The following is a 26054-nucleotide window of genomic DNA, read 5'->3' on the forward strand; positions in this document are numbered from 1 at the left end:
CTCCTGCTGCGCTGCGCCTCGGAGGCTATCCGCCCTGACGCGGGGGCCGGTGCAGGCAGCCGACAGTCGCCGAGTTGCGCGGGCAGCGGCTGGCGGGGCTGGACCTCTGCGCTGCGTGGCGGAGATTCACTCGTCTAGCGCAGACTGTCCCTCCAAAAATCCTACCGATTCCCGGCCGATCTCTCTTTAGTGGAATTTTGCTAGGAGTTTCTCAGCAGGTCGTATCTAAGCGTATCCATGCGTCTCTCTGACCCCGTTGTTGAGGAGGTACTGAAAGCGCTGCCTCCCCTCTCGCCGCCATGTTCCGATCCCTGAGCTTTTAAAATTCACATTCGACGTCCTGGATTTGATCCTCAGCACCACATAAAAATAAATAAATAAAACAAAGGTATTATGTCTATCTACAACTAAAACAAACAAACAAGCAAACAACAAAAATCCTTTAAAAACCCTCACACAGTAACCTCTTTAAAGCTCTGTCAGTGAACCAGTGGTCTGAAGGTGGAATTCCAGGTCACCATGGCTGTGCAGAATGTGTTTTATGGGACCTTGTCAGCCCCTTGCTTGTCATGTAGCCATCGCACGTTTCTGGAGATGGTGTTCCTTCTTTTAAAAATGTTAATTATTATTTTAATTGTATAAATTATGGGGTACAGTGTGATAATTTGATATATGTATACAGTGTGTAATAATCCAATTGAGGTAATTAACATTTCCATCTCCTTTAACATTAAAATAATTTTTTGACAGGGTACCGGGCGTTGAACTCAGGGGCACTCAGCCACTGAGCCACATCCCCAGCCTTATTTTGAATTTTATTTAGAGATGGGGTCTCACTGAGTTGCTTAGCCCCTTGATGTTGCTGAGGCTGGCTTTGAACATATATCCTCCTGTCTCAGCTTCCCAGGCTTCTGGGATTACAGGTGTGTGCCACCGCACCTGGCTTAAAATAATTTTTTGATTAACCTTTCCTCTGTAGAGTTGCATCTGCTTTTATGCTGTTCATCTCTTGTTTGCCTGCAATTTGCCTGAAATGCTTTCCTAGATCTACATAGTCACTTCCACCAAAACTGGCTTGGCTCACTGTAATGTGGCTCCTCCTGATCTCAACTGTGCTGTCCCAGATCCAGATGCCCATCATAGGAGTTGCCATTTTGCTTAAAGGGCCTCTTACTCTCTTTTCAATGGAACAGTAATTATTATCACATTATCCTTGTATTCATATTTTGTGCCTCTTACATTCTTAAACTTCTTGATCCGTAGTTATTTTCAGGGGTAGTATTTTTAGCAACTAACAAAATTTTTACCATAACTATGAATATGATTGTTTGACCCAAATTTATATTCATGAGTTAAAATATATTATTTTTTAATCTTCTAAATCTTAGTCTGGATGACTACAACCGCCGGGTCACCCTGTGTAATGGCACTTATGAAGGTTTGCTGAGAAGAAACCGAGTGGGAAGAAACAGTGAGAAACTGCCCACCTTAAAAAATGTACAAGATTGTCTGTCTCTCCCCAAGTTTGACAGTCCTCCTTTCTTCCAGAACTCCACCTTCAGCTTCAGGTTGGTGCTCAAGCTGTTTTACAACACCTTTAGATTTTCAGTTTGGAGCTGAGGTAGCCTGGAAGGAAATCCAGGGACTGGGATACTTCTCCGAGTTGAGTAACGAGAGGGGCTTAATAAGAGGAAGTAAGGCATCTGCATCAGGGAAGTCTTCATCCACACACTGGAGCCAATTGTAGAGTTTCTTCCCTTTGAACTCAGCTGTCCAAAAGCACCTTTTTTATTTCTAATTTTTCTCTTTATCTAGGTATAGTCTCTGGGACCATGGCATCTTGTTAATTATAGTGCTTTAAAAATGCCCGTGCTGCTTGTTTTTCTTTTCTTCGGTTTTAATGGTCACATTAGAAATTTATCAGCCACAGACCTTAATATTGGAGTCTAAATTATCAATTCAACTCAAATTATGGCACAGCAATGGTATTCCAGTGCTCAAAATGTGAAGACCAGCTGTTACTTTTCTTCCACCCCAAAAGACTTAGGAAGAATTATGAGAAGTAGTACAGAAATAAGATTTTAATGAAGAGGAAGAGGACTTCCAAAAGGGATGGTGGATATATTTATCGTCTTCTCCAAAACTAGAGTCTCTCTCTCTTAACTTCATGGAAATTGTACAACTTGTCTGGGGCCAAAGGCATAGTAGGCTGAACTGAAGTGCAGAAGCTGTGTAGGTGTAGCAGGGCCCAGATTCTGTGCGGGAGTTGGATACAGCAGAGTAGTGTCAAAGATAGGTAAAGGGCAACATTTAATATTGTTTTTAAAAGGAACATGCATGTTTTTTATTATGACAAAAATACTATTAAATTAGCTTGCATTTCCTATGGATTAGAGTTAGGAGAGTGCTCCCCCCAAAATGTGGTAGCACTTGGGAATTGGTTAGAAAAATGCAAATTATTGGGACCCAGCCCACACCTCCTGAATCAGATACTCTAGGAGTAGGGGGTGATTTTCTCTCCAGTGATTCTCAGGTGTGCTTAGATTTAATAAGGATCACTGAGTTAGGATATGGACAATTAAAATTCCTGAGAAATTCTTTCCTAAGGCATAAAGAAAGATACTGGGAATACTGGGATATGTTTAGGATATTATGTGTTACAGTCAAGGTGAATATCTGTTTAGTTGAGAAATATGCATAGGTAAGATTAGATATTAATTTATCAGTCACACACCATCATGGCAGGATATTTGACTTCAGCTATTAAAAAAAGAGGGGGAACTCAGACCCTGACCTTCAAGAGCATGAGAGGCAGGTATGAAGGTAAATAATTGTCATGGAGTATGAAGATAAATTTTAACTGGACAGAGGCAGAAGTAGTGTGGATTAAGAATTCCTTCCCTATGGAAGATTAACATCACAGGTCTGGGCTTACTCAAGTAGCCTTGACAGAGCCTCTCATATGCCCTGGATTAGAAGTGGCCTTCTAGGCTGGAAACCATGAGAAGAGGCCTTTCTCCATCTTTGCCTGCTATCTCTGATGTTCTGGTTTCTCTCAGGAATGCCCTGGAAGGATTTGATAAAGCAGATGGGACGATCGACTCTCAAGTGGCCAACCTTCACAATTTGGTCCACGCCTTCCTGAATGGGACAAATGCTCAGCCACATTCAGCTGCCAATGACCCTGTTTTTGTGGTATGTTCCAAGACTCTGAGAATAAGATGGAGAAGTTTCTAGAGAACATGTCAGGTTTACTTATTTTTCAATAACATTAAGGTTTGGTGGGGTTTCATTCTCTGTGGGAACAAGGTGACGTGGGCTTATATAATCCACACCCTTGGGTTGGCGAGCTGGTATCTGAAGCCCCTAATCAGAACCTCATGCTTCTGGGATGAGTAGCTTTTGGATGACCTTGGCCAGAAATTTACAGTCCAGAGTTGAGTTCATAAATTGATGGAGTTATAAATGGTTTCTTGTTGGTTAAATGAGTGGTTTTGAAGTGGGTTAACCACCTTCAATGAGTTAATTACCTGCAGGAAAGAAAGGGTCTGGTAACCTAAAGAGGGAAGGAAAATGGAGATGGGATGCTGGGCAAATCAATTTGACAAACACCTTCAACAGTGGCAAAAAGACAGAAGCTCACATTTGTGGTACTTTGTTTCTTGGCTTTATACCTCTGAATTGGAAGTTAACCAGTAGAGAGATTTGCGCTTAACCAGGAGGGGCTTCATGGTTCTTTAACACCCCACGTGTGGTAAACTCCCTCAATACAGTTGAGTCTAATTTCTGACTCCCTCTAAAACAAGAGGAAAAAAAATTGGTAAAACTTGACCATGGGATGTAAAGTTTAGAATTTTAAGCTTTTATTTGTCTGTAAGATATGTTCACCAATGGTTTCTCCAGAGACAAACAAAATTAGGGAGTGCCAGTCAGGGCCACATTATTCAGCTGCTGAGTAATCAATGCCCTGTAGCCAAAGCCTTCTGGGAGCACAGCTGTACGTTAGTCCCTTGCCCACAGGTTAGTTAGCCATGGCCAAGCATGGTTTGAAAGAAGGGCTAGTACAGTACAAGATACTTCAAGAGGCCACATTCATATGACCTTTCTTTCTTATTGTTATACTTTCTGTATTGTTAATTCTTGCTAATCTTCTACTGTGCCTCCTTTATAAGTTAAACTTTATCATAGGTACATATGTATAGGAAAAAAAATGTGTCTAGGGTTTGTTACTCTCTGTGGTTTCAGTCGTCCATTGGGGACTTGGAATGGATGGAGCCTCTGTTTTTCACTACTGTATTTGAGCACAGTAGGTTTATTACTCCTCATGTGGAGAGAATGGAAGATGGTGGAGAGTCTCAGGTAGCAGATGTTAGAAAGGACCAATGGGACTTGGGCATGTGATAGGTGATTTGGGGGAAAAGATAGAGTTTTGCTCTGGATCAGATGATGTCAGGAAGCAGGGGTAGTTCTATGATCGAAGACATCAATAGTTCTTCTGCACAGGGAGGAAGGACTAGACTTAGGTTACCAATAAATCAGTGGTCAGGAGTTGGGTATTTTGTGGCTTGGGTCAGTGTTCACATTTTGTCTAGGTTCAGATGTGGCTATGGAGTTGACTGGTTTTTGTCCTGGTTCATCACAGAGTGCCATGTCTGATGTTCTATGGAAATATTTACATCTGACTAGAGGACATCGAGGCTTGGGCGATGGTAGCAGGCCACCTCCTAGATGTTGGGGTCTGCTTTGATCCTCTCAGGTACAGATCAGTAAATTTGGCTTAGGAGGTTTACATAACATAACCTCTCATGTTTCAGCCACTGAACCCCAACAAAGAGTCTGCTTTACAGGCATTCATTTTACCATCATCTATTTTAACATTGTTTTCTGCTTTACATGTCTTAGATGGCTTGGGAGCAATTGCAAGAAGAAATTTCACCTCTTGTCCTTTTTGTTGTTTTGTTTGGGTAGTAGGGATTGAACACAGGCATGCTTTACCACTGAGCTGTATCCCACCCCTTTTTACTTTTTTATTTTTAATTTTTGAGACAGGGTTGTGCTAAGTTGCTGATGCTGGCCTCAAACTTGGGATCCCCCTGTTTTGGCCTCCTGTAATCCTTGGGACTACAGGCGTGTGCCACTTTGCCCGGCTTCTGAGTTTATATTGGACTATGGCCAAAAACACCATTCCTTTTTCCAGAATTTACTTCACCTCAACGTTAATCTTAGTAATGTGTCTTAGTCTTCTCAGTCTGCCCTAATAAAATACTATGGACTAGAGAAATTAAATGACTGACATTTATACCCATCATTCTGGAGAGTCTGGGGTCTAGGATCAGGGTGCTGACTAACCTGGTTTTTGTGAAGGATTCCTGGGGTTCTTCACTGTGACTTCATATGATGGAGAGAGAGGGAGTGAGCTTTGCAGTGTCTTTTCTGATAAAGGCACTAATCCTAACATATCAGGGCCTCACCCCTGTGACCTTAGTTAACCTTGGTTACTTCCATGTTTGGTGGTTCAGGCTTCAATATATGAATTTGGTCTACTGCACAACACATCCTCAAACTATCAGGTAATAGCACTTTATTTTTCTGGGTTCCTGGGAGGCTACGTGTCATAGTAAAAAGAATGCTGGGTTATGAGCCAATTTGATTTTTTTTAGTCCTTACTTGTGCAACCTTAGGAATGTCACTGAATGATGTGGAGCTGCTGTTTGACCTGATCTTGAGGTGATAAAAAGTGTTGTGCTTATTAAAGCAACTCTTGTAGATTAGGATAATATGATGATGCTGTAGAAACTGTTAAGGACAATGCAAATGTTATCATAAAAATAATAATGTGTTTTATGGTAGTCAGTGGGAAGGAATGGGAACTATGAGTTGGGTTTGCATTTCCAAACCTTAATTAGGGTTCTTTATCTTGTTCTCCATAGTAGACAGTTGTACCCTGAGGCAGTTGACTGACAGCACAAAATGAGAGGTATTTCAAAAGTGACTTATTATTTTTGCTGAACCCAGGGTACAAAAAGAGGAGATCTTCAGGAGAGTTAAAGTGCAGTTTCCAATGACTAAGCTTGCCTGATGACATGAAGAATGGAGTCAGTCAGGTCTGAGCATCTTTCTGGGGCTCCCCAATGAGATCCAGGAAATCCTGCAATAGAAGCAGTTGGTAGAGCTGGTTCTTCCTTCTAACATATGTTTCTCTGCTCAGCTTTGTGTGGTAGCAGTAAATGAAGGGGTTGTCAGAAGTGCGGCCTCTTGGTCCCACCTGCAGCCAGGCCGGGGGCTTCTCTGCAAGGGCTCCACAGCCATTTTTCCCATCTTGCAGCCTGCCTTGTCCAATGGTTCTGACTTGATCTTTCAGATCACTTTCTGGGCTACCATCTCAGCCCTTAGTGCTCAGCATGAGCACTTCTGGTGTCTGCCTTCTCTGCTATTTATCTAACTATATGTCTCGAAATATGTTTTTTATTAAAACATACATTTTCAACTACATAATTTATACAAATGATCATATACATAAGGAAAATGTCACAATACTTCTCATCCAGAATTCAAAAATATTATGAATGGAACCATGGACTCCTGTGACAAATTGAGAATGACACTCTAAACCTTTCTCTACTCCTACAAGAAATAATGGTGGTGCCAGTAATTTGGTTTTCAGCATCCCACCTCTCTAGAACTGCTAGCTCCTTCTTTGGAAGAAGCCAACCAGGTGCATAGGGGAAGGCAACATTTTTCTGCAAGTGGCCAAACAGCAAATATCCTTGGCTTTTGGGACCAGATGGTCCCTATTGCCACTCCTTAGCTCTGCCACTGTAGTATGAAAGCAGGCATGGACGATGCATCAGCAAACAAGTGTGGTGTTCCAATAAAACTTTATTTAAAAAAATAGGGGGCGGGCCCATATGGTATTTTTCTGTGATTGGAGTATTTCATTTAACATAACGTCCCGGGCTTTACTTTGCTGCCCCTTACTCTGGGGAAATCAATGCCCTTTCTATGCAATCAGACTATCTCTAATATTACTCTTTTCCTATGTGAGGTGAAAACCCATATTAAAACTTTATGGGTAAGTAATCCCATGACTACATGTAGTTCAAAGATATTAGTTGTTTAATCATGTTGGTCTTCATTACGTTTAATATCTTTGATACTTAAAATTGTGCTTTCTTTGGAGACATGCTATCATATACACATAAATAAACCAAAGCCACAGACTTTCTTTGAAGACTCAGAAGGAATAATGACACTGGTTTTAGAAAGACACCCCTTACCTTAGGCTATTTACAAACAGTTTTATGTAGAAGCCAATTCAGCCTTAAATTGTATTTTGCGTATTAAGATTTAAGTTAAAGCGTGTCAGTTTACAGAGTTATAGCTTCTGGAATTTCAAATTCAGGAGGTAATTCTTGCAAAATATATTGCATGTGACATTTATTAAAATGATTTTTCCTGAAATATCTTCAAGCAGGAGAAGTACAACATTGTGTATGATCATAATCATGAGTAAAAGAAGGCAGAACATTAGAATACAGGAAAAGCTCTGAACCAATCTCTGAAATTCTAATAATTTTTAAGATAATTGAAAGAAATGCACATGTCATCATGGAAAATAAGATTAAGCCACAGAAATGCTGAGTTGTGCTGCCTTCAATATTAAATTTAGATATAATCCAAAAAAGAAAAAAAATAAAGGAAACCAGTAGATCATACAGTTAAATATTTTAACTGCCAAGAGGGAAACTGTGTTAGAGGTTAGTAACATTATTCCCAATTCCTTAAAAGTACATTTGGATGTGACTGTGAGGCGTTTGTCTTTCTGTGCTTGGCTTATTTCTCTTAACATACTATCCTTCAGGTTCATCTATGCTGTTGCAAATGTCAAAAATTGTCTTTTTGATAACCGTATAGTATTCCATTATGTGTATGTACCACATTTTTCTTACTTATTTATCAGTTGGATACTTACAGAGATTCCATTTTATTTTGGGTATTGTGAATAGTGCTGAATAAACATGTGAGTGCAGATTTCTCTCTGACATACTGAGCTTATTTCCTTTGGATATATACCCAGGTGGGTTGGATCATATGGTGGTTTTATATTAACTTTTTGAGGAACCTCTGTACTGTTGTCCATAATGGTGTTACTAATTTTACACCAACAGTGTGCAAGCATTCCCCTTTCCCAGGTCCTCAACAGTGCTTGCTATCTTCTATCTTTTTGATAGCAGTCATTCTGATGGAATTGTGGTGACATCTTTTCACCATTGTCCTTTTTAGTGAGATTGTTTGGTGAGCTCTAAGTTCTTTCAATTCCTCAGTGTCTGGAAGGAACCAGTTAATAGTTGCTACTCACTAAAAAACTCATGTATTTGTTTTTCAGTTTATATACTGAAATTCTACCTGGACTAAGTTACACAAGTCTTATTACCATTTTTTATTTCATAGCAATAATAATCAATTGGGTAAGATAGATTCATTAATTCAGGAATATAAAACAAGAGAAAATAAATTTCTAAAAACAAATACCTAATAGATTTCCGAGAGTTAACCCTGTAAGACCACTTCTGATTCTACTGTCCTAGGCTACAATATAGGAAAATGAAAAGTTCTCAATAACAAGCATGAAATACTTCTGAGTTTAGCTGAAGTTTTTATTTTTATTTTTTTAGTTGTATATGGACACAATACCTTTATTTCATTTTTATTTATTTTTATGAGGTGCTGAGGATCTAACCCAGTGCTTCATACTTGCGAGGCAAGCACTCTGCTGAGCCACAATCCCAGTTCCTAGCTGAAGTTTTTTTTTTAAAAGAAGTAAAGTATATTGCTTTATTCTCCCCAAGAGTGAAGAACTTAAAAAGTATCTACTTTTTATTCAAATAACAAAAATCATAATTTGACTGATAGCTTTCAAAATCAGAATAGCATTATTTCATGTCAAATTTTTATTTTGAGTAGGTTAATGCCTTTTTCATTATTTATAATTACAGAAAAGTTGGTTTAAAAATTTTTAAAAGTCCATAATTCATCTCAATTTTTCTTATTATTTTCTCAAGTTTTATACAGTTGCAGCTATAATGCACACATTTCATATAATATCTCATCTTCATTTAGTTTATCTAATTTTAAGGTTGTTGCATAGTTCCCTGAATTCTTTGTTCATTCATTTATTTATTTTTTAGATGTTATGGGCCTTTATTTTATTCATGTATTTGTATGTGGTGCTGAGAATTGAACCCAGGACCTCACACATGCTAGGCAAGTGCTCTTACCACTAAGCCACAACCCCAGCCCCTTCCCTGAATTCTTTATTTTATTCAATTTTGGCGCTGAGGACCGAACCCAAGTGCTCATGCATGCTAAGGAAGCCTTTTTTATCACTGAGATACACTTCCAATCTTCCCTAAGTTTTTTAATCTCAAAATTTTTAAATAGATAATTCACATGAGAATTCAAAAAATGAAGTCCTTGTATCACTACTATCTTCCAGCGACCCATTATAATTTTTTCCTCTAATCTTCCAGATGTATTTTATATATACAGAAGCAAAGAGGTTTACATACTTATTAAAATGGAACATACCATAGATACTTCTGTGCCTTCCTTATCTATTTATTTATAATTATAGATCCCTGTAACAGTTCATTAAGGGTTTTCTTTTTGCCTCCCCCCCTGCCCCCCAGCTGTATGACATTCTGTTGTATGGATTTATCCTGAAATTTTTAAATGGTCTCCTATTGCTGGGCACTGTCTTTGCGTATTTTGTATTGTTTTAACAAAATACCTGAGGCTTGGTCAGTTAACAGGAAAGAGATTTTTTAGTGCACAGTTCTGGAGATCTAGAACATGGCACTGACATCTGCTTGGCTTTTGATGAGGGCCTCATACAGAGTCAACTCATGGCAAAAAATGAAAGGCAAGTTGGTAGATGTGAAAGAAGTATGTTTTAAGAGAGCTGAGGCAGGGGGAAACACACTCTCACAATAAATAATCCAGCCCCCCTCAGAGTAAGAACAAACTCACGGCTATGAGGAAAGCATGGTCCACTCATGAGGGTGGATCTCTTATGACCTAATTACCTCTTGAAGTCCCAACACCTCTAGCTTGCATTTAGTGGCTTCTGATTTTTTTACTTTACAAATGATGTTCCAACAAATAACCTTGGACTTTAAAATAATGCAGTCCCTGGGTTGAGGGGCAAATAAATACGCCTGATATTGGATGGATGTTCTAGAATTGCCTCCCAAAGGCAAAGGACCTACCCTCTGCACACATGTACATCAGAGTCACAGCTCTCTCACTCTTAGGATCTTTGTTATTAGTTATCCTACCTTTTCATCTTTGCCAGGTAAAATGGTACCTCTGTGAGTTTTAATGTGCATTCCTCTCCTTCTAAGTGAAGTTCAACATCATTTTATCCATTTCAAATTCTGTTTGCGGCCAGGCGTGGTGATGCACACTGGTAATCCTAGTGGCTCAGGAGGCTGAGAAAGGACGATTGTGAGTTCAAAGCCAGCCTCAGCAAAAGTGAGGCCCTAAGCAACTCAGTGAGATCCTGTCCCTAAGTAAAATACAAAATAGAGCTGGAGATGTGGTTCAGTGGTTGAGTGCCCCTGAGTTCAATCCCTAGTACCAGAAAAAGAAAAAATTCTGTTTGCATTCCCTTTCTTGTGGTCTGTCTGTTCATGTAGGATCAGGACTTCTGGAAAAAGAAAAAACAAAACAAAAATCTATTTAATAGAGTCAGAATTAGTGGAAATGGTTTGTTCCCCATGTAAGTAAATAACAAAATACAACATTCTCTTTAGATATCTTATTTCCTGGAAAACCTAAAAATCTGGTCATAATAAAAGATGTATTTTCTGGGTTTCATGAGTTTGTGGGAAGTGAGTGGGATCATTGACAACATATCCAACCTCTAGAAATGTTCCTGGCAGGTAGTGGATGCTCAGTGAATTTCTGTTAGGGGTTGGGGGTGTAGACAGTGGAAAGTGTGTGTTTAGTATGTGTGAGGCTCAGGGTTAGGAGAATGTTATATATATTATTAAGCCTTTGTTCTGTGACAGCCACTGTGCAAATTTAATGCAAATTTAATCTCTCAACTTCACAAAGCTGTGTATGGTGAAGTACTCTTCTTGTTTTTTACATATGGGGAAAATAGAATCCAGAGAGGCTAAGAAATGTGCTCAAGTGCACACCATCCAGTAAGAGGCTGAGCAGAGACTGTAAGAAGTTTCCTACTCATACATTTCCCCTCGTCCAGCCTTCTCACAGCAATTTTCTCTCTTGTCAGTTTAAACAATTCTTAACTTGATCTCTTCACAATTGCTTTCATTATAGCTGGGATAATTTAGTCCTGTTAGATCATGTTAATCAGAATTAACACTAATTGGAGAAGGGTAGGTCTGAATAATTTTTCATGGCTTTTGAAAAGATGAGGCCACTGGTTTTATTATATGTAGTTACATTTCTTAAATGCTTTATTTACTTTTTTAAAAATATGCAGTTTTAAAGTAACAGACAGGCAGCCACTCTCTCCTGAGCAGCAAACATCTTGGTGAGTTTTAGAAGAGCTGAGGTATCAGAGAGGATGGCTGACCACCTGTTTGGAAAGGACTCCAGGTGGCAGGATTTCTGTGGGCTCAGTCTGGGATGTTTTTGTTTTTTAATTTGGCAGGTGCTAAATGTCATCTGAAGATGTCCTTTCCAACTCTAGGCTTTATAATCTTCCTTACATGTACTCTACTGAGAAGAACTAAGCTTGGGCTAAGAGATGCATTATGTACACTTCATTATCTATGAAATAAGGCATGAACAAGTGGCAAGCCACAACTCATATACAAATCTAAGAGTTCTAGCACTGATCCTTTCTAAAGTTTTGATGATCTAGTGGCCAAGTGTGGCTTGGGGACAGTTCTGCCTCCAGGTAGATTCTCCTCTCACATTACTTTGCTTCTGTCTCCTCAACCTGCCACGTTGCTTATGGATATATATTGAAGGGGTCCCTTCTTCTAAAGTTGACCCACTCTCAGAAGAACCATGTGGAGTCTTCTGTTTGTATCTGTTCAGGGTTTAATCCATAAAGCAAAGGCTTTCTTTTTCAAGGGACTAACAACTGAATTTCTAGTGCTCTGGCTATTTTTCTTCTACATGATAATATATCTTGGGCAATGTATGTTGTATACACTTCATGCATTTGTATGTATATCTGGATACAGTGCTATTATACACATCTAAGAAGAAGTGAGGGTTTCAGATGTAACTCCTTCAAGATGCTGGAAAAATACTTTCTATTCTTTCTGCTCAGGGTCCAGTGAGTGTAGATAGGGACTAGAGAAAATTAGAGCAAAATGGCAAACAAACCATCTTTGCCGAGCTCTGCCTAGAAGACACTGTTACTGCTCAAATGTCCTTTCCCCCCACAATTGTGTCTTAGTCCACACAGGCTGCTATAACACAAATACCATAGACTGTGTGGCTTATTAAATGTTCATTTCTCACAGTTCTGGAGGCTGGTAAGTCCGAGCTCAAGGTATCAGCAGGCTCGATGTGTGGTAAGGACCCTCTTCTTTCCGTGTCCTCATATCACTGAAAGCAAGGGCTCCATTTTCATGACCTTCACCTTTCGAAGGCCTCACCTCCTGACACCATTACATTGGGGTTAGGATTTCAACATATGAATTGGAGAGGTCCCCTGCTTTCAGTCTAGGCTGGAGATAATTTCTCATGCCTCACTAAAATGTTCCCAGTAAAAGAACTTAGCCAGCTAAGTAGAAGCCTGTGTGCTGTTGAACTATTTCCTGCCTATTACATATGGCTTATTTAGGAAAATGTGAAAGCCACCTTCTGATTATATATTGCTTCAAATCCTTGGTAGAGCAAAGGAAGGATAAATAAATATTTTCATAAAATAACAAGTTTGATAACATTTTTCAAAATTGCCATCGGGAATTGTCTCATTTAGAAAGACTGACCTACCTTCTTATTTTTACCATCTACCTTAAGTTTGAACTTGGGAATTTCCGTGCGCACCTGTGTCTGTGTCTACCATGTGACTTAAGTGATCACCTCTGAATTCCCATTTTGGTTCTGATTCCTAGAGGACTGGAGGAGTCTTGCTTCTTCTCCTTGGGGACCTAGAAACCTTTCCCTGCACATGCTAGAGTGAGCTGGAGCCTGAGACTGTATCCAGGCCTTTCCCCATAGTTCTCATTACTTAAGAGGTCATCACAACACTTAGTGGCTCGAAGCATCAAGAATCATTCCATTTCTCATGATTTCTATGGGTCAGAAGTTCTAGCAAGGCTTGGCCAGGCGGTGCCAGTTCTGGGATTACAGTGAGACAAGTTATGGGATGCGCCTGGGTCTGTCTGTGTACTTGCACCAGGTGGTGGCAGATGATACAGAAGTCTCAGGACTTTTTGCATGGGGTTTCTCATGGGGGATGGTTTGGGCTTCCTCACAGCATGGTTGTTTTAGAACCGTTGGACTTCTGTGGTGGCCCTGGGGTGTCAATCCCTGGGGCACAGGAGGAAAGAGAAGCAGCCACCTTCCCTCAGCTCCATGAACTTGCAGTCTGCCAACTCTAATCACCAGATACAGAGTCTTGCATTTACATCCTGTTGTAGAGTCAGGGATGCACAAGTGGAGATTTTGCTGTTAATATTTTAAAACACGTTAATCATTGCTGTATTTGAAAAGGACTTTAACAGCTTCTCTTAGAAAATAAAAATGAGCACTATCTGCATTACAACATCTTTAGATTCCCTATTGCTTTCATAGTACCAAGAATCCAAGTGAGGGATTTATAAAATAAATGAAGGGGTGTTCCTGATGAGGCAAATTTAAAAGTTCATTTCAAAAACATGAAGATTTTCTTTTTTTGCTTGTTACTATCTTTTTATATTACAAAACTGTAATATTGTCACCTGTTCCTCTTTCCTATTAAACCAAAACATTTGAATATTTACTAGCGTATAGATCTCATCATACTTGACATTTTTTTTTCTGAAATTAAAAATCAACACACCCAGGGTGAAGGCCTCAAATATTCACAAACCAATATTAAATCTGCAACACACTTTCATTTGTTCACTTGACGAAGGGTCTACAATCCTGTTTGGAGAGAGATGTCCACCATCCCTGAAAACTCAGTAAGAGATGTCAGCGTGTATGTTGTCGTTAAGGGTGAATTGGGCACACAGCAGCTCCTCGGGTCAACAAGAGCTCTATTCCATTTGGAGAAAGCTCCAGTCGGTTGGTTGGTTGGTTGGAATGGGCCCTTCCATGTTAAACGCCATGCTGTGCTGTCTTGCAGGTTCTCCATTCCTTTACTGACGCCATCTTTGATGAGTGGATGAGAAGATACAACCCTCCTGTGGATGCCTGGCCTCAGGAGCTGGCACCTATTGGCCACAATCGGATGTATAACTTGGTTCCTTTCTTTCCTCCGGTCACCAATGAGGAACTCTTTTTACCTGCAGAACAACTTGGCTACAGTTACACCATTGATCTGCCAGGTAGCTAATACAGCTTCTACACGGGTGATTCATTCAACTTCTAAAAGAGCTTACTTTCTTTCTTTCTTTTTAATGTAATGTAAACCAAGACCTTTAATTGAAGCATTCAGGCCTAGTTAAGTTTATTGGCTATTTTCTGAAATATATGTATTTAACAAGATGAGTCATTAAACTGCCAATTAAACATCAGAAAGGCACTAGTTGGCACCCTGTTGTTCTAGGAAACCGAAAGTTATTAAGGGACCTTATTTCACAGAGGAACTATTGACTCCTCTGCCTGATTTGACAATTCTATCAGAATTAATCAAATGAATCGAAAACTGCTTTATGGCTGTTTCAAAAGCCCAACCAATAAAGTCTAAATGAACTAGCCACATGTGACCTGGACTAGCAGGATGTAGGGATCCTTGCCTGAAGGTGGGGCTGGGGTTATGGTAAGACAAGTTATGGGATTCGCCTGGAGCCCAAAATTCAAAGGGAGGCCCAAAGCCCAGTAATTGTGGTAAGAAATAATATCAGGCAGTATTTTAAAAGACCAAAATGAATGTAAAAATTTGATGATGAGTAACAACCATCACACTTTTGAATGCAGACAGACTGTTGTGTGGGTCTTTTACACACTTATGTTCTTTGAAACTGGATTAGTCCTTTTCATCTGCCTGTACTGTTCACCCTGTGGGGGTAGGTTTATGATGGTTGACATTGGCCTGCCAGCAGATTGGACTACGTGGGGCTTTATGTGATGTTTATAAGTTAATGTTTTCTGAGTCATGGTTTTAAATCATAGAACGTTTATTGACTCATCTCATTTGGTTCAAAATTGGAGAATATTTTTTTTTTAATATTTATTTATTAGTTTTCGGCAGACACAACATCTTTGTTGGTATGTGGTGCTGAGGATCGAACCCGGGCCGCACGCATGCCAGGCGAGCGCACTACCGCTTGAGCCACATCCCCAGCCCGGAGAATATTTTTGTCAGCATATACCGGGAAATACTATGTTCTTTTTGCCCAGACCTTAATATGGCTTCACATGCCATTTCAAGAATTTTAGGAAAGTTTGAGAAAGGAAAGATAAAAAAAAAAAAAAAAAAAAAAAACCATCACAAAAATATCTGAATTTTCAAGAAATATGCACAACAACAATCTTCTGATCACTTTTTCCCATTTGTATCTATTTCATTTTCCCCAAATCTCAGTCTACAAAGAGATCAAGATGATTTCTGTGCTCCCCCATCTCTCTCTGACATCGGAGTCTTTCAGGCACTAGAATCTGTCCCCTGTTTTTCTATCTAGCTCTGCGTCTCCTTATTCTTCTTTGAAGTAACTTTGAATAATTGAGGATATGTCTTTTCAATTTCTCTGTCTTTCCTCTGGGATGAAACAAAATAATAATTGAAAATTTGGAATGTACACTCTGACCTGTTTCGATTTCCTCTGATGACAGTTGATCAACATGTATCATCTGAGTCCAAAATATGCCCATAATGTGCTAACTCATCAGAAGATGCAAATTCATATTCATTTACTGGCTTGACAATGAAATCTACAATCCTGCCTGGGCAGATTTAACTGTAAATAGTAGGGGACTCCTCTCTAGCTCTCACATTTACTGAGTGGTGCCCAGCAAATGAGCAGGACAGAAGGACGATCAACAGCACATGAATTTAATTTGATGTTAGTTTGGATGTGCCCTGGGGGAGCTTTCTAGAAAGGAAGTGAAGAGCCAAAGAAGTAGATAGGCCTGAGAACTTCCATACTGTTTTGTGCAAAGAACCAGCAGATGTGAAAGACAAAGGAAGAAGGGGTTTGGACTTCCAAACGTGGCACTCTGTAGGAAGGTAAATGTGTGGAGGAAACTACCAGAGGGGAGGGCTGTCTGAGCAAGGTCTGTGCAGGCTCTGGGAAGGCTTCTTTCTGCATCTACTGAATCTTAATTGCCTTCATTTCTACGTCACCCTCATGCCCAAGGGGTCTGTTCTGGGGAGGCATGTTCTGGGGTGAGGGACTGGGGAATGGCTCCTTGAAGGAGGTGGGCATTGAACAAGATTTTAAGAGACATGCAGAGGAGAGGAAGGTGAGGGTATATGTCAGACTCAAGAAGGAGGGGGACAGACAGGGAAAGGCACATGTGGTCTAATGTGTTTTCTGCATGGGGTCAGAAAAGGGTCTCTCAAAGTGAGACACATGGGCAGGCCAAATGCTTTGAGCTAAAGGAGAACCGAGGTCTCTCTGTCCTTCTCCTGCCCCCTCCCTGCCAGCTCCACCCCTTTTCCTCCCAAATTGCTGAAGGACTGTCTCTGAAGTTCCCCATTCTACCTGAAGGCAGGTCCTCCAGAAGATGAACTCGCAGAACAAAGACTAGAGGTGACGCCCAGTCAGAGCCAGGAGAACTTTGTCCCAGATTACTGTATGTTCTTGGGAGTAGGAATCTCTCTTAAAATCATTCACTCTTTCCCCAAAGTTACCTATAGCCCCAGTTCCCTTTCACCTGAAAAGAGGGTATGTGAGCATCAAGATGCCCTTCTTTCAGCATGCCTCCTGCGACTCTCTTGCACATATATGTTCATGCTTGTGTGCTGAATCTTTTGTTAATCTCTTCCTTGTTAGTTTCTTTTATAAACTCAAATTGTCAAACCTTCATAGAGTGGAAAGAAAGTTCCTTTCCCTCTACACCTGGCTGTAGTGAAAGGCCCGGGCAGGGGATTACTGTGAATTAAGGTCTGACCTGTAAAAAGGCTGATTACAGAGGCCCTCAAGAGCCAGGCAGAACCCCAGCGAGATACCATCTCATACCTATTAGGGTGGCTACTATTAAAAAAGCAGTATATAGTTAGTGTTGGCAAGGATGTGGAGAAATTGGAACCCTTGTGCATTGCCGATGGGAATATAAAATGGCACACCACTATAGGGAATTTCTCAGAAAACTGAATGCAGAATTACCTTATAATCTAACAATTGCACTTGTTGGTATACATCCAAAAAAATCAAAAGAAGGGTTTTGAAAAGATATTTGTCCATTTATGTTCATAACATTATTTTTCTCAATGACCAAAGGTGGAAGCAACCCAGGTGCCCGTTAATAGATGAATGGATAAACAAACTGTGCTATATAAATACAATGGAAAATTAGTTAGCCTTTAAAAGGAAGAAAATTCTGTTATGTGCTGCAACAAGAATAAACCTTGAGGAGATTAATGTGAAATAAGCTAGACATAGTAGTACAAATATTCCATAATTCCAGTTATTCAAGAATATAAAATAGTCAAATTCATGGAGACAGAGACTGGTTTTCAGAGGTTGGAGGGTGGGGTGAATGGGGAGTTACTGTTTAATGGATACAACATTTCAGTTTTACAAGATAAGAGTTCTGGGGACAGTTGATGGAAATGATGATAATGGCCTCGCAACAATGTAACTGTCCTTAATGCCAACGAGCTGTGGTAAAAAGTGGTTAACATGGTAAAATTTTATGTGTGTATTCCAACACAATTAAAAAAAAAGATCACTATAAAAGCTAGGCAGAGGATTTGGACAATACTAAAAGGCAATCATTTTGGGTGCCTTAATAAAGAAATGGCAGAATAAAAATCTGTTTTAAGAAGATGTAACTAGTCGCGCATGGTGATGCTCACCTATAATCCCAGTAACTTGGGAGGCTGAGGCAGGAGGATTGAGTTTGAAACCAACCTCAGCAATTCAGCAAGGCCCTAAGGACTTAGAGAGACCCTGTCTCAAAATAAAACTGAAAAAAAGGACTGGGGATGTGGCTCAGTGGTTCAGCAACCCTTGGTTCAGTCCCCAGTACAAAAAAAATGGGGTTGGGGGGAAGAAGAGGAAGAGGAGGAGGGGGAGGAGGAATGGAATAATAATAATAATAACAACAACAACAACAGAGGAATCTGGTCAGGATGGGTCTTGGCCTCTATGAAAAGAACAGGGAAGGTAATATTATGTTTATAAGGGTGTAGGGTATAGAACAAGGGACAGAATTTTTAGAAGAGCTGATAGTGGAAAGGATATTTTTTTGAAGAAATGACAAATAGTTCTAAATATATTAAAAATAAAATCACTAATTTTGTGGAAGGGTGCTTATACAATATATGTGAGTAGAGGGTTATATTTACCATGTGGAACATTCAGATTTTACAACTATTTTAATGGGTTACAGATCTATCTAATTCTGCTATTGAATGTCTCTTGTTTTAAGAGCCAGTCTGATCCCTTTCACATTTATCATCTATAAAAAAGGCAGAGACAAAAGCAGATAGTCCTACCTGATGGTTGCATAATTAGGGGTTGTAATTCCCCAGATACCATTTTAGCATGCATTTTTACAAATAAGTTTCTAACTTATAAAATAGTTGTATACTTCCTTAGAGGGTTTATCTGCACAAAAGCACTTATTGTAACAATTTTTAAAAATGTAGTAAGTTGTATTTAAATAATGAGGTGCCCTTTCCAACTTCCTGGAGAAAACAACTGTGGCTATGATGAACAGTTGGTGAGGAAAGAGAACATAAATTCCATTCTGCAAGGGTAGTTTTGCTTTATCAATGAAAATGCATGTGATAGACAAATAAGTTTATTCTTCCCTTTACTGAGAATATTCAGCTGATGGAAATCCTGATTGTGGAACTTTCTCTTCTGCTTTAATTTCAGTGGAAGAAACTCCAGGTTGGAGCCCAACACTCTTAGTGGTTTCAGGGCTGCTGCTGGCTATGGTGGGTCTTTTTGTGCTGCTGATGTACCTTCAATACCGAAGGCTTCGAAAAGGATACACACCCCTGATGGAGACTCATCTAAGCAACAAGAGATACACAGAAGGCGCTTAGGAGGCTCAGACTCTACCCTAAAGAAGAGTTGGCATTCTGACCTTTAAAATAATAGGACAAGTCTTCACTGTTCTTTAGTTGAAGATCTCTGGCATAGCTTCCCCTCTAGTGATATCATCCCCAGTACAGAAGATGTTTAGCTAAAGATTCTGGATGGAAAGGGAGAGAAAAGGGAAATTGCATGGTAATGGAGGGAGACCCTCATTGTTATACAAAATTACATATAAGAGGTTGTGAGGGGAATGGGAAAATAAACAAGGAGAAATATGAATTACAGTGGATGGGGTAGAGAGAGAAGATGGGAGGGGAGGGAGGGGGGATGGTAGAGGATAGGAAAGGTAGCAGAATACAACAGTTACTAATAGGGCATTATGTAAAAATGTGGATGTGTAACCGATGTGATTCTGCAATCTGTATTTGGGGTAAAATTGGGAGTTCATAACCAACTTGAATCTAATGTATGAAATATGATATGTCAAGAGCTTTATAATGTTTTTCAACAACCAATAAAAAAAAAATTAAAAAAAAAAAAAGATTCTGGTTTGCTTTATTTAACAAACTGCAGCTAAAGTGCTTGGGTCCTATCTCTATTGTCAAATTGAGGTAGAGTTGACAGTTTGTGGTATCTGATAAGAATTCTCCAAATAGAAAGCCCCCCAAAATAAATAAGTGAAATCATTAAGCGGATTTATTGAAATATGCAGTGTAATTTGAGACCTGGACAAGATCGTAGTTACATTTTGCTTAGATCAAGTGTCTTTGGCATGGAGGTGAGAAGTGTGTATCAATTAGCTTTTCATTATTATCCTAGAATACCCAAGGCAGGCTAACTTTATAGAGAAAAGAGTTTTATTTGGCTCACAGTTCTCTAGGTGCAAGATTCAGGGGCTACATTTGGTGAGGGCCTTATTGTTGGTGGAGTCCCCCGGAAGTGCATGGCAAGAGACAAGGAACACACCTGTGTGAGCGTGTCTATGTATTCTCTCTCCCTCCTTTTAGAATCTCTAGGACTCAATCATGGGGTGCCCCCGTGGTCACATCTAATTCTAATTGCTTCCCAAGGGCTCTACTTCTAAACATCAGACTTGAATTGTTTCCACTCTCTTAATACCTCACAATAGGGACTGCATGTCAACATGAAGCCTTGTGGGGACACTCCAACCACATTCAAAGCATAGCAGGGCTGCAGGTACGAGATGAATCTCCAAGGTCCCTTTTAATTCAAGCGATGCTTTAGATTCCCTCCCGTCTGTCTTCCTTGGGCATCTTTTTTTTTTCTTTTCTCTCTCTTTTCCTCTCCAGTGTTAAAGATGAAAATAGATCTTATTTTCCAAAGAATGAATAATGATTAAGTCAGTTTTCTTTATACATTAGACTTCACAGACTGTATTAAATATGTGCATTTCTTAATCATGGACTTACTATAAGATTCTATAGCTGGATAAACATCGATGCTATAGTGATAAGTAAACAGATAAGGGAATAAAATTATAGTGCTTCCTTGTTAATTAGCATGCTGTTCTAAACCTATTAACAAGGATGGAATCACTCTTTCCAGGGACGGCTGACTGGAGAAGCCTGGTGAGGCTATAATCCCAAGAGTGAGACAATTTGATTGGTGTCCCATTACTCTCAGGTCTCCTTTGTCTTATCCTCAACCAATTCCTTTGCTAGGTAACTTCCAATGAAATTTTTTTTTTACATGTAATGCATTAGGCTTATTTTTTAAGAGTTGACTCTAGATTCATTAATGTTGCGCTGTACTGATAGTAACTCATGAATACTAATCAATGAAGTCTTATTGTTCAGAAGCAAACCATCTGTTTTAAATACAACAATTTAGAATTAAGTGACTATGTTCTTCTAAGTAATTATCAGATCATGAGAAATAAGAATGAGGCCTTTTTTTCTATGATGTTCAGACTTATCCTGATGTTCCCCACTTCTGAGAAGTTAATGGTTATTGAGATTTCAAAGCAAATTCATCTGCTCTTGGTGTCTGTGCCTCCTCAGGAGTGGGGCTGAAGTTCTAGAGCCTGGCTCTTCTGTTGGCTTGTTGCCCCTCTGTTACAATGACCGTGAAGCTGTCTTCCACATATTGGGGGACCAAGAAGGGAGAAGATTCAAAGAACCAGCATTTTACTCTGGAGTGAATTCTAAAGCCAGAGAAATGGACAATACTCCATTGCTACCGAATTTGAAGGTGAATCTCATAAAGTTACAGGTGTATCTGAGAGTAGGCTCAGCAATAACAACCCAGGTAACCTGGTGTCCTTTGTGGATTGAGCTTTTTAGTCACAGTGCCACATGTGTAGATCCGATTTCTGCTATTAACAGTATTCATGGAAAACATGGCCATGCATTGTTCATATGGTCCTTTCTGGAAAGTTTATGCTCTGACTCAGGATTGTTGGGGAACACATTTTTACCTCCTGCTTTTAAACAACAAAAAAAAAGGAAATACATTAAATAAAGATATAATTGTACATGGAAGATATGTTCCTGAAAAGTTCTATATAAATCAATTATATGTTAAAAACACCCAGGAAAATCACATTTTTATAGATGAACTAGTATGAATAATTCTATAAAGCAAATAACCATCTCTAGTTTATCTTTCAGGTATATCAGAATTTTCATACATCATATTTTCATAAGATTCAATTAAAGAAAGACCTACTTGAGGTAGAGATAAATAGTAATCAAATTACACTTGTGCAACTTTCTATAAATATTATGTTTTATAAAGTCTTCCTGAAAGAAATAATTTCCTAATTTTGTAGTTCATAGAAGAGGAATAAAATTTTGTAACATTTTCTAATCTTATAGCAAATCAATTAAGAATGCATTTTAACTACTCTAAAGGTAGGATAAACTTACAGAATAAAAAGTTGGGGTTAACTTACATTGAATATTATGCAAATAAACTCAGAAAATGTCACTGGGCATTGCAGGAATGTACTTTTCAATGAGGGAGAAAAATATTTAACCTTGAAGAAAATGAACAGATCACTTTATATGCTTATCCTGAGTACTGGGAAAATTATATGTATATAAATTATGATTTTAAGAGAAATGCTTTTATAAAGGTGATATTCAGAAGTGAAATGCAATCCTGTAACATCTTTCCTTTATGAATTTTGAATTATCTTCTAAGTCTAAAATTTTGATGTTTATTTGTATCTTGCTTAAGATATAACATTATTAGTTATAATACTTCAAATGAATAATTTTAATCTCACATTAACAAGTATTAGAAGACTTATTAAAGAGGAAAATAAAAATAAATGCTCTTTTGCACATTGTGTTTGTTGTTTGGAAGGTTTTTTTTAGTTTAATTTTTAAATTTTGATTAATTTCCATCTTTTGGGCACTTGTCATACATATATTGAAATACAAATATGTAGAAAATAGAAAATAATGACTTCACGTCTGAAAATTAGTTCCCAAACTGATATGCTGCTTCTTGGGTGAGTTTCTGAGCAATGGCTGCTTTCTGGATGTCAACTGTTCATGTCAAAAAAGGAGACTGCAGCCTTTCCCAGGTGAGGGGTTTTGCTCAATATCCCCCGTTTGAATGACTGATCCTGAGGTGGGCAGCTGCTTCAAGTCACTGGTGAAGGAGGATGGGTGCAGGAGCAGCTCACTGCTGATCCTCCAGGTGAGCCTTATCCATCGATCCATCTGTTGGAGACCTCCAGAAAAGGGAAGGTGAGGCCAGTGGGTGATGGTTGTACAGTGTTCACTTGCACATCTCCATGTGAACTTGGAGGTCAGTGGCACACTTCACTGTACAGCTCCAATAACCAATTGATACAGGGTGCATAAGAGTTACCTCCCCTGCCCAGTGACAGGTAATCATCTAGCCCAATGCAATGGCAAATCCCAAGGTTTAAGTCTTCCTATTTCTACACTGCCTTGCACATCCTGAGTACTCTATAAGTATTTTTGAATGAATGAATGGATACCTGAGCCAGTCACAAAATAGAACATTTCATTGAGGGTCTCTGGCATGTGTTTTAATGTGTACTGGGTAAAACATGAGAGTGGAGTCTTATTTCCCAGCTATGAAATTAACAACCACTTATCCTTCAGATTTTGAGTTGTACTTCCATTGGGTGGCATTTCACTCCATGCGACCTAACACAAGGGGACACTTTGGCCTCATTCTCTCTCTGGATGCATCTCCTTCCCACCACTGGCAGGTCTTGATTTTTCCATTGAGAGGGACTAGAGTAGAACATTAAGATCTTCACTAACTTCTCCCCAAATTTCTTACGCATGTCACTTTAGGGCCCACCGTTGTCTGATGTCCTTCAGGTGGAGAGAGTTAATGGGTGAATCATTTACTCAGGCAAACCAGGGCCTCTCTCACACTGATGGACCCCAGCAGCATCACTCTGGAAAACTTGGTTCCAAGAACACTTGGGACAGCTTTCCCTGGGTATGTGGGTGGGGATTCGTTCTAGGATCCTTTCCACCATGATACTCAAACCTGAGGATGCTCAAGTCCTTTATACAAAATGGCATAGCATTTGCATATAAACTTCTGGTATCCTGCTGTATACTGGAGATCATTTCTGGGTTACTTGTCCAGTGTAAATGCTACAGAAATAGTTATTACACTGTATTGTTTAGGGAATGATGACAACAAGAAAAAAGAACTCTGCATGTTCTGTACAGATGCAATTTTTCCCCAAATAGTTTCCATCCTTAGGGAATGCTGAAGTGTAACCCACAGATGCAGAGGGCCCAGTGTACTTGGACTTCAGCTGTAATAGCAGTTCAAGCTGAAAATAACCTCTGTGAATTTAATTATGTTTTGGCAGGTAGTTTACAGAAATCTTGAAAATGACACACTAGAAAATTGTAAGCTCTGGAATGTGTTAAAGTTTCCTTAAACAAAATGAAGCAGATGAAAACATAAAGTGCCTATTCAAGGCCTATAGGCTGTGAATATTTTCACCTGTACTACACCTTTCTGGTAGAAACCAATAGCCCACTTGTGTTCTTTGCCACATCCATTGAAGTCAGACTTCTTGGATATAACATGATGGAATTTGGCCCTTCCTTGTTTTAGCCATTCTATTCTCCCATGGCAGTTTATAAACATACACTAAAACTATTACAGTGTCCTCTAAGTGTAATTGTTCTCTGTCTTGTAAATAAGGCTAAAGAGAAAGGCTTCAGCATGGCTTTATTAAAACAATAGAGTTTTCATTGCCAAAGTTACCCAGCATGAATACTCATTCACTTTGTATGTTATTGAGTGTTTCTGAATTTGCAATTAGCACAATGACCACCTTGATTGCTAGCAGATGGAATTAGGCTTACCATAAAGCAAAACCTGCCCTCTTGTGTTTGATTAGAAAATTGCACAATGTGGTCAAGTTCTTATTGCTCTCTTCCACAATGGTTAATTGCCCAACCAAATAGGGATAGGGGAGGACTGGAAGATTTGCCCTAAATTCAGAAATCAGAACAGACAAAGCATAATGTTTAGAAGGAAGAAATTTCCAGTGCTGGCTCTCAGAATTTCATTTGTCATTTATCTTGAAATGGTAAATGTTTGCAGCAAGCCATAAAAGCTGGGGTAACCTTTCAACCTGCTGGACAAAGCTCTTTTATTCTTGGCAAATACTCAGAAGGTATAATTTATTTAACTATTATTTACATCACCGTATTGTAGCTGGAAATTTGGAAAACGTCTTTCCTAAAAACTTATGGAGAAGCCAAATTTTTGAAAAGTTTTTAGAACAAATATTGGATCAGTGAATTGGGAATGATATATATATATATATGGTTAAATCAGATACACACACACACACATATTCAGTTTGGTGTGAGTGTGTGCAGTATCAGAAAACATTCTTCACTGAGGAAATTCACTCTTCCAATCTGGATTACTGTCACGATGGTGGTAAAAGCAAATATTTATTGGGTGCCAATTGTGAGTTAGGTTAGGTGGACAAAAGAGGGATTTGGATGATAAGGAAAACATGGCCTCTATTTGGTTTTTGTAAAGCTTTCCTTTCTAGGACACATTTATGGGTAAAGATTGAAGGGGAAACCCAGGGGCAGATCATTTATTTGCCAATTCTGAGAAATTTTGCGTAAGAGGAGAAAGCAGGGGGCCAAATTCAAAACACGCGGCTGCCTGCAGAGGCAGTCTTCCCTCGGGGAGAACCACTGACTTCCTCCCTGTTGCTACTTAAGGAATTATGGGACACATTTTGCTGAAGACTCCATTTGGAAAGCAGCAAATTTATTATTGGCATTCTTATTTTAAGTTTCATTTCTAATATTTTCATCTGCTTCTTTAAATGCTAAGCTTTGTCTTGATTATTGGCAGTTTTTTTTTTCTTAAAAAATATCTTTGTGTCCCAGAAATCTTCCATTTTGAATCAAGGAGCCAAGTTTGCTGCAACCTACATGTTGGCGTATTGTCACTTGATCTATTTATACAAGGAAATGATTAACCTTGAAAACAGAAATGTAATCTCAATCTTTTTTTTTTTCCCCTTCTTTTCTGGTACCAGGATCGAACCCAGGAGCACTCAATCCCTGAGCCACATTCTCAGGCCTTTTTATGTTTTATTTTAAGACAGGGTCTAGCTAAATTGCTTATTGCCGAGGCTGGCTTTGAACTCACTAACCTCCTATTTCAGCCTCTTGAGCCACTGGGATTACAGGC

General features: G+C 39.2%; 1 protein-coding gene across 1 annotated transcript in view; it reads left to right on the forward strand.

The window, feature by feature from the left end:
* The window catches only part of Dct (dopachrome tautomerase), a 37585-nt gene extending 18079 nt beyond the window's left edge, over positions 1-19506 (forward strand). Inside the window, exons 5-8 of the mRNA XM_048800749.1 lie at positions 1389-1568; positions 3060-3195; positions 14324-14525; positions 19188-19506. Of these exons, the coding sequence (XP_048656706.1) occupies positions 1389-1568; positions 3060-3195; positions 14324-14525; positions 19188-19360 (691 nt within the window). The 3' untranslated portion in view covers positions 19361-19506. The remainder of the gene's footprint in view (positions 1-1388; positions 1569-3059; positions 3196-14323; positions 14526-19187) is intronic.
* Positions 19507-26054: the final 6548 nt, after the last annotated feature.

This window comes from Marmota marmota, unplaced genomic scaffold (genome assembly GCF_001458135.2).
Source record: "Marmota marmota marmota unplaced genomic scaffold, marMar, whole genome shotgun sequence".
NCBI lineage: Eukaryota > Metazoa > Chordata > Mammalia > Rodentia > Sciuridae > Marmota > Marmota marmota.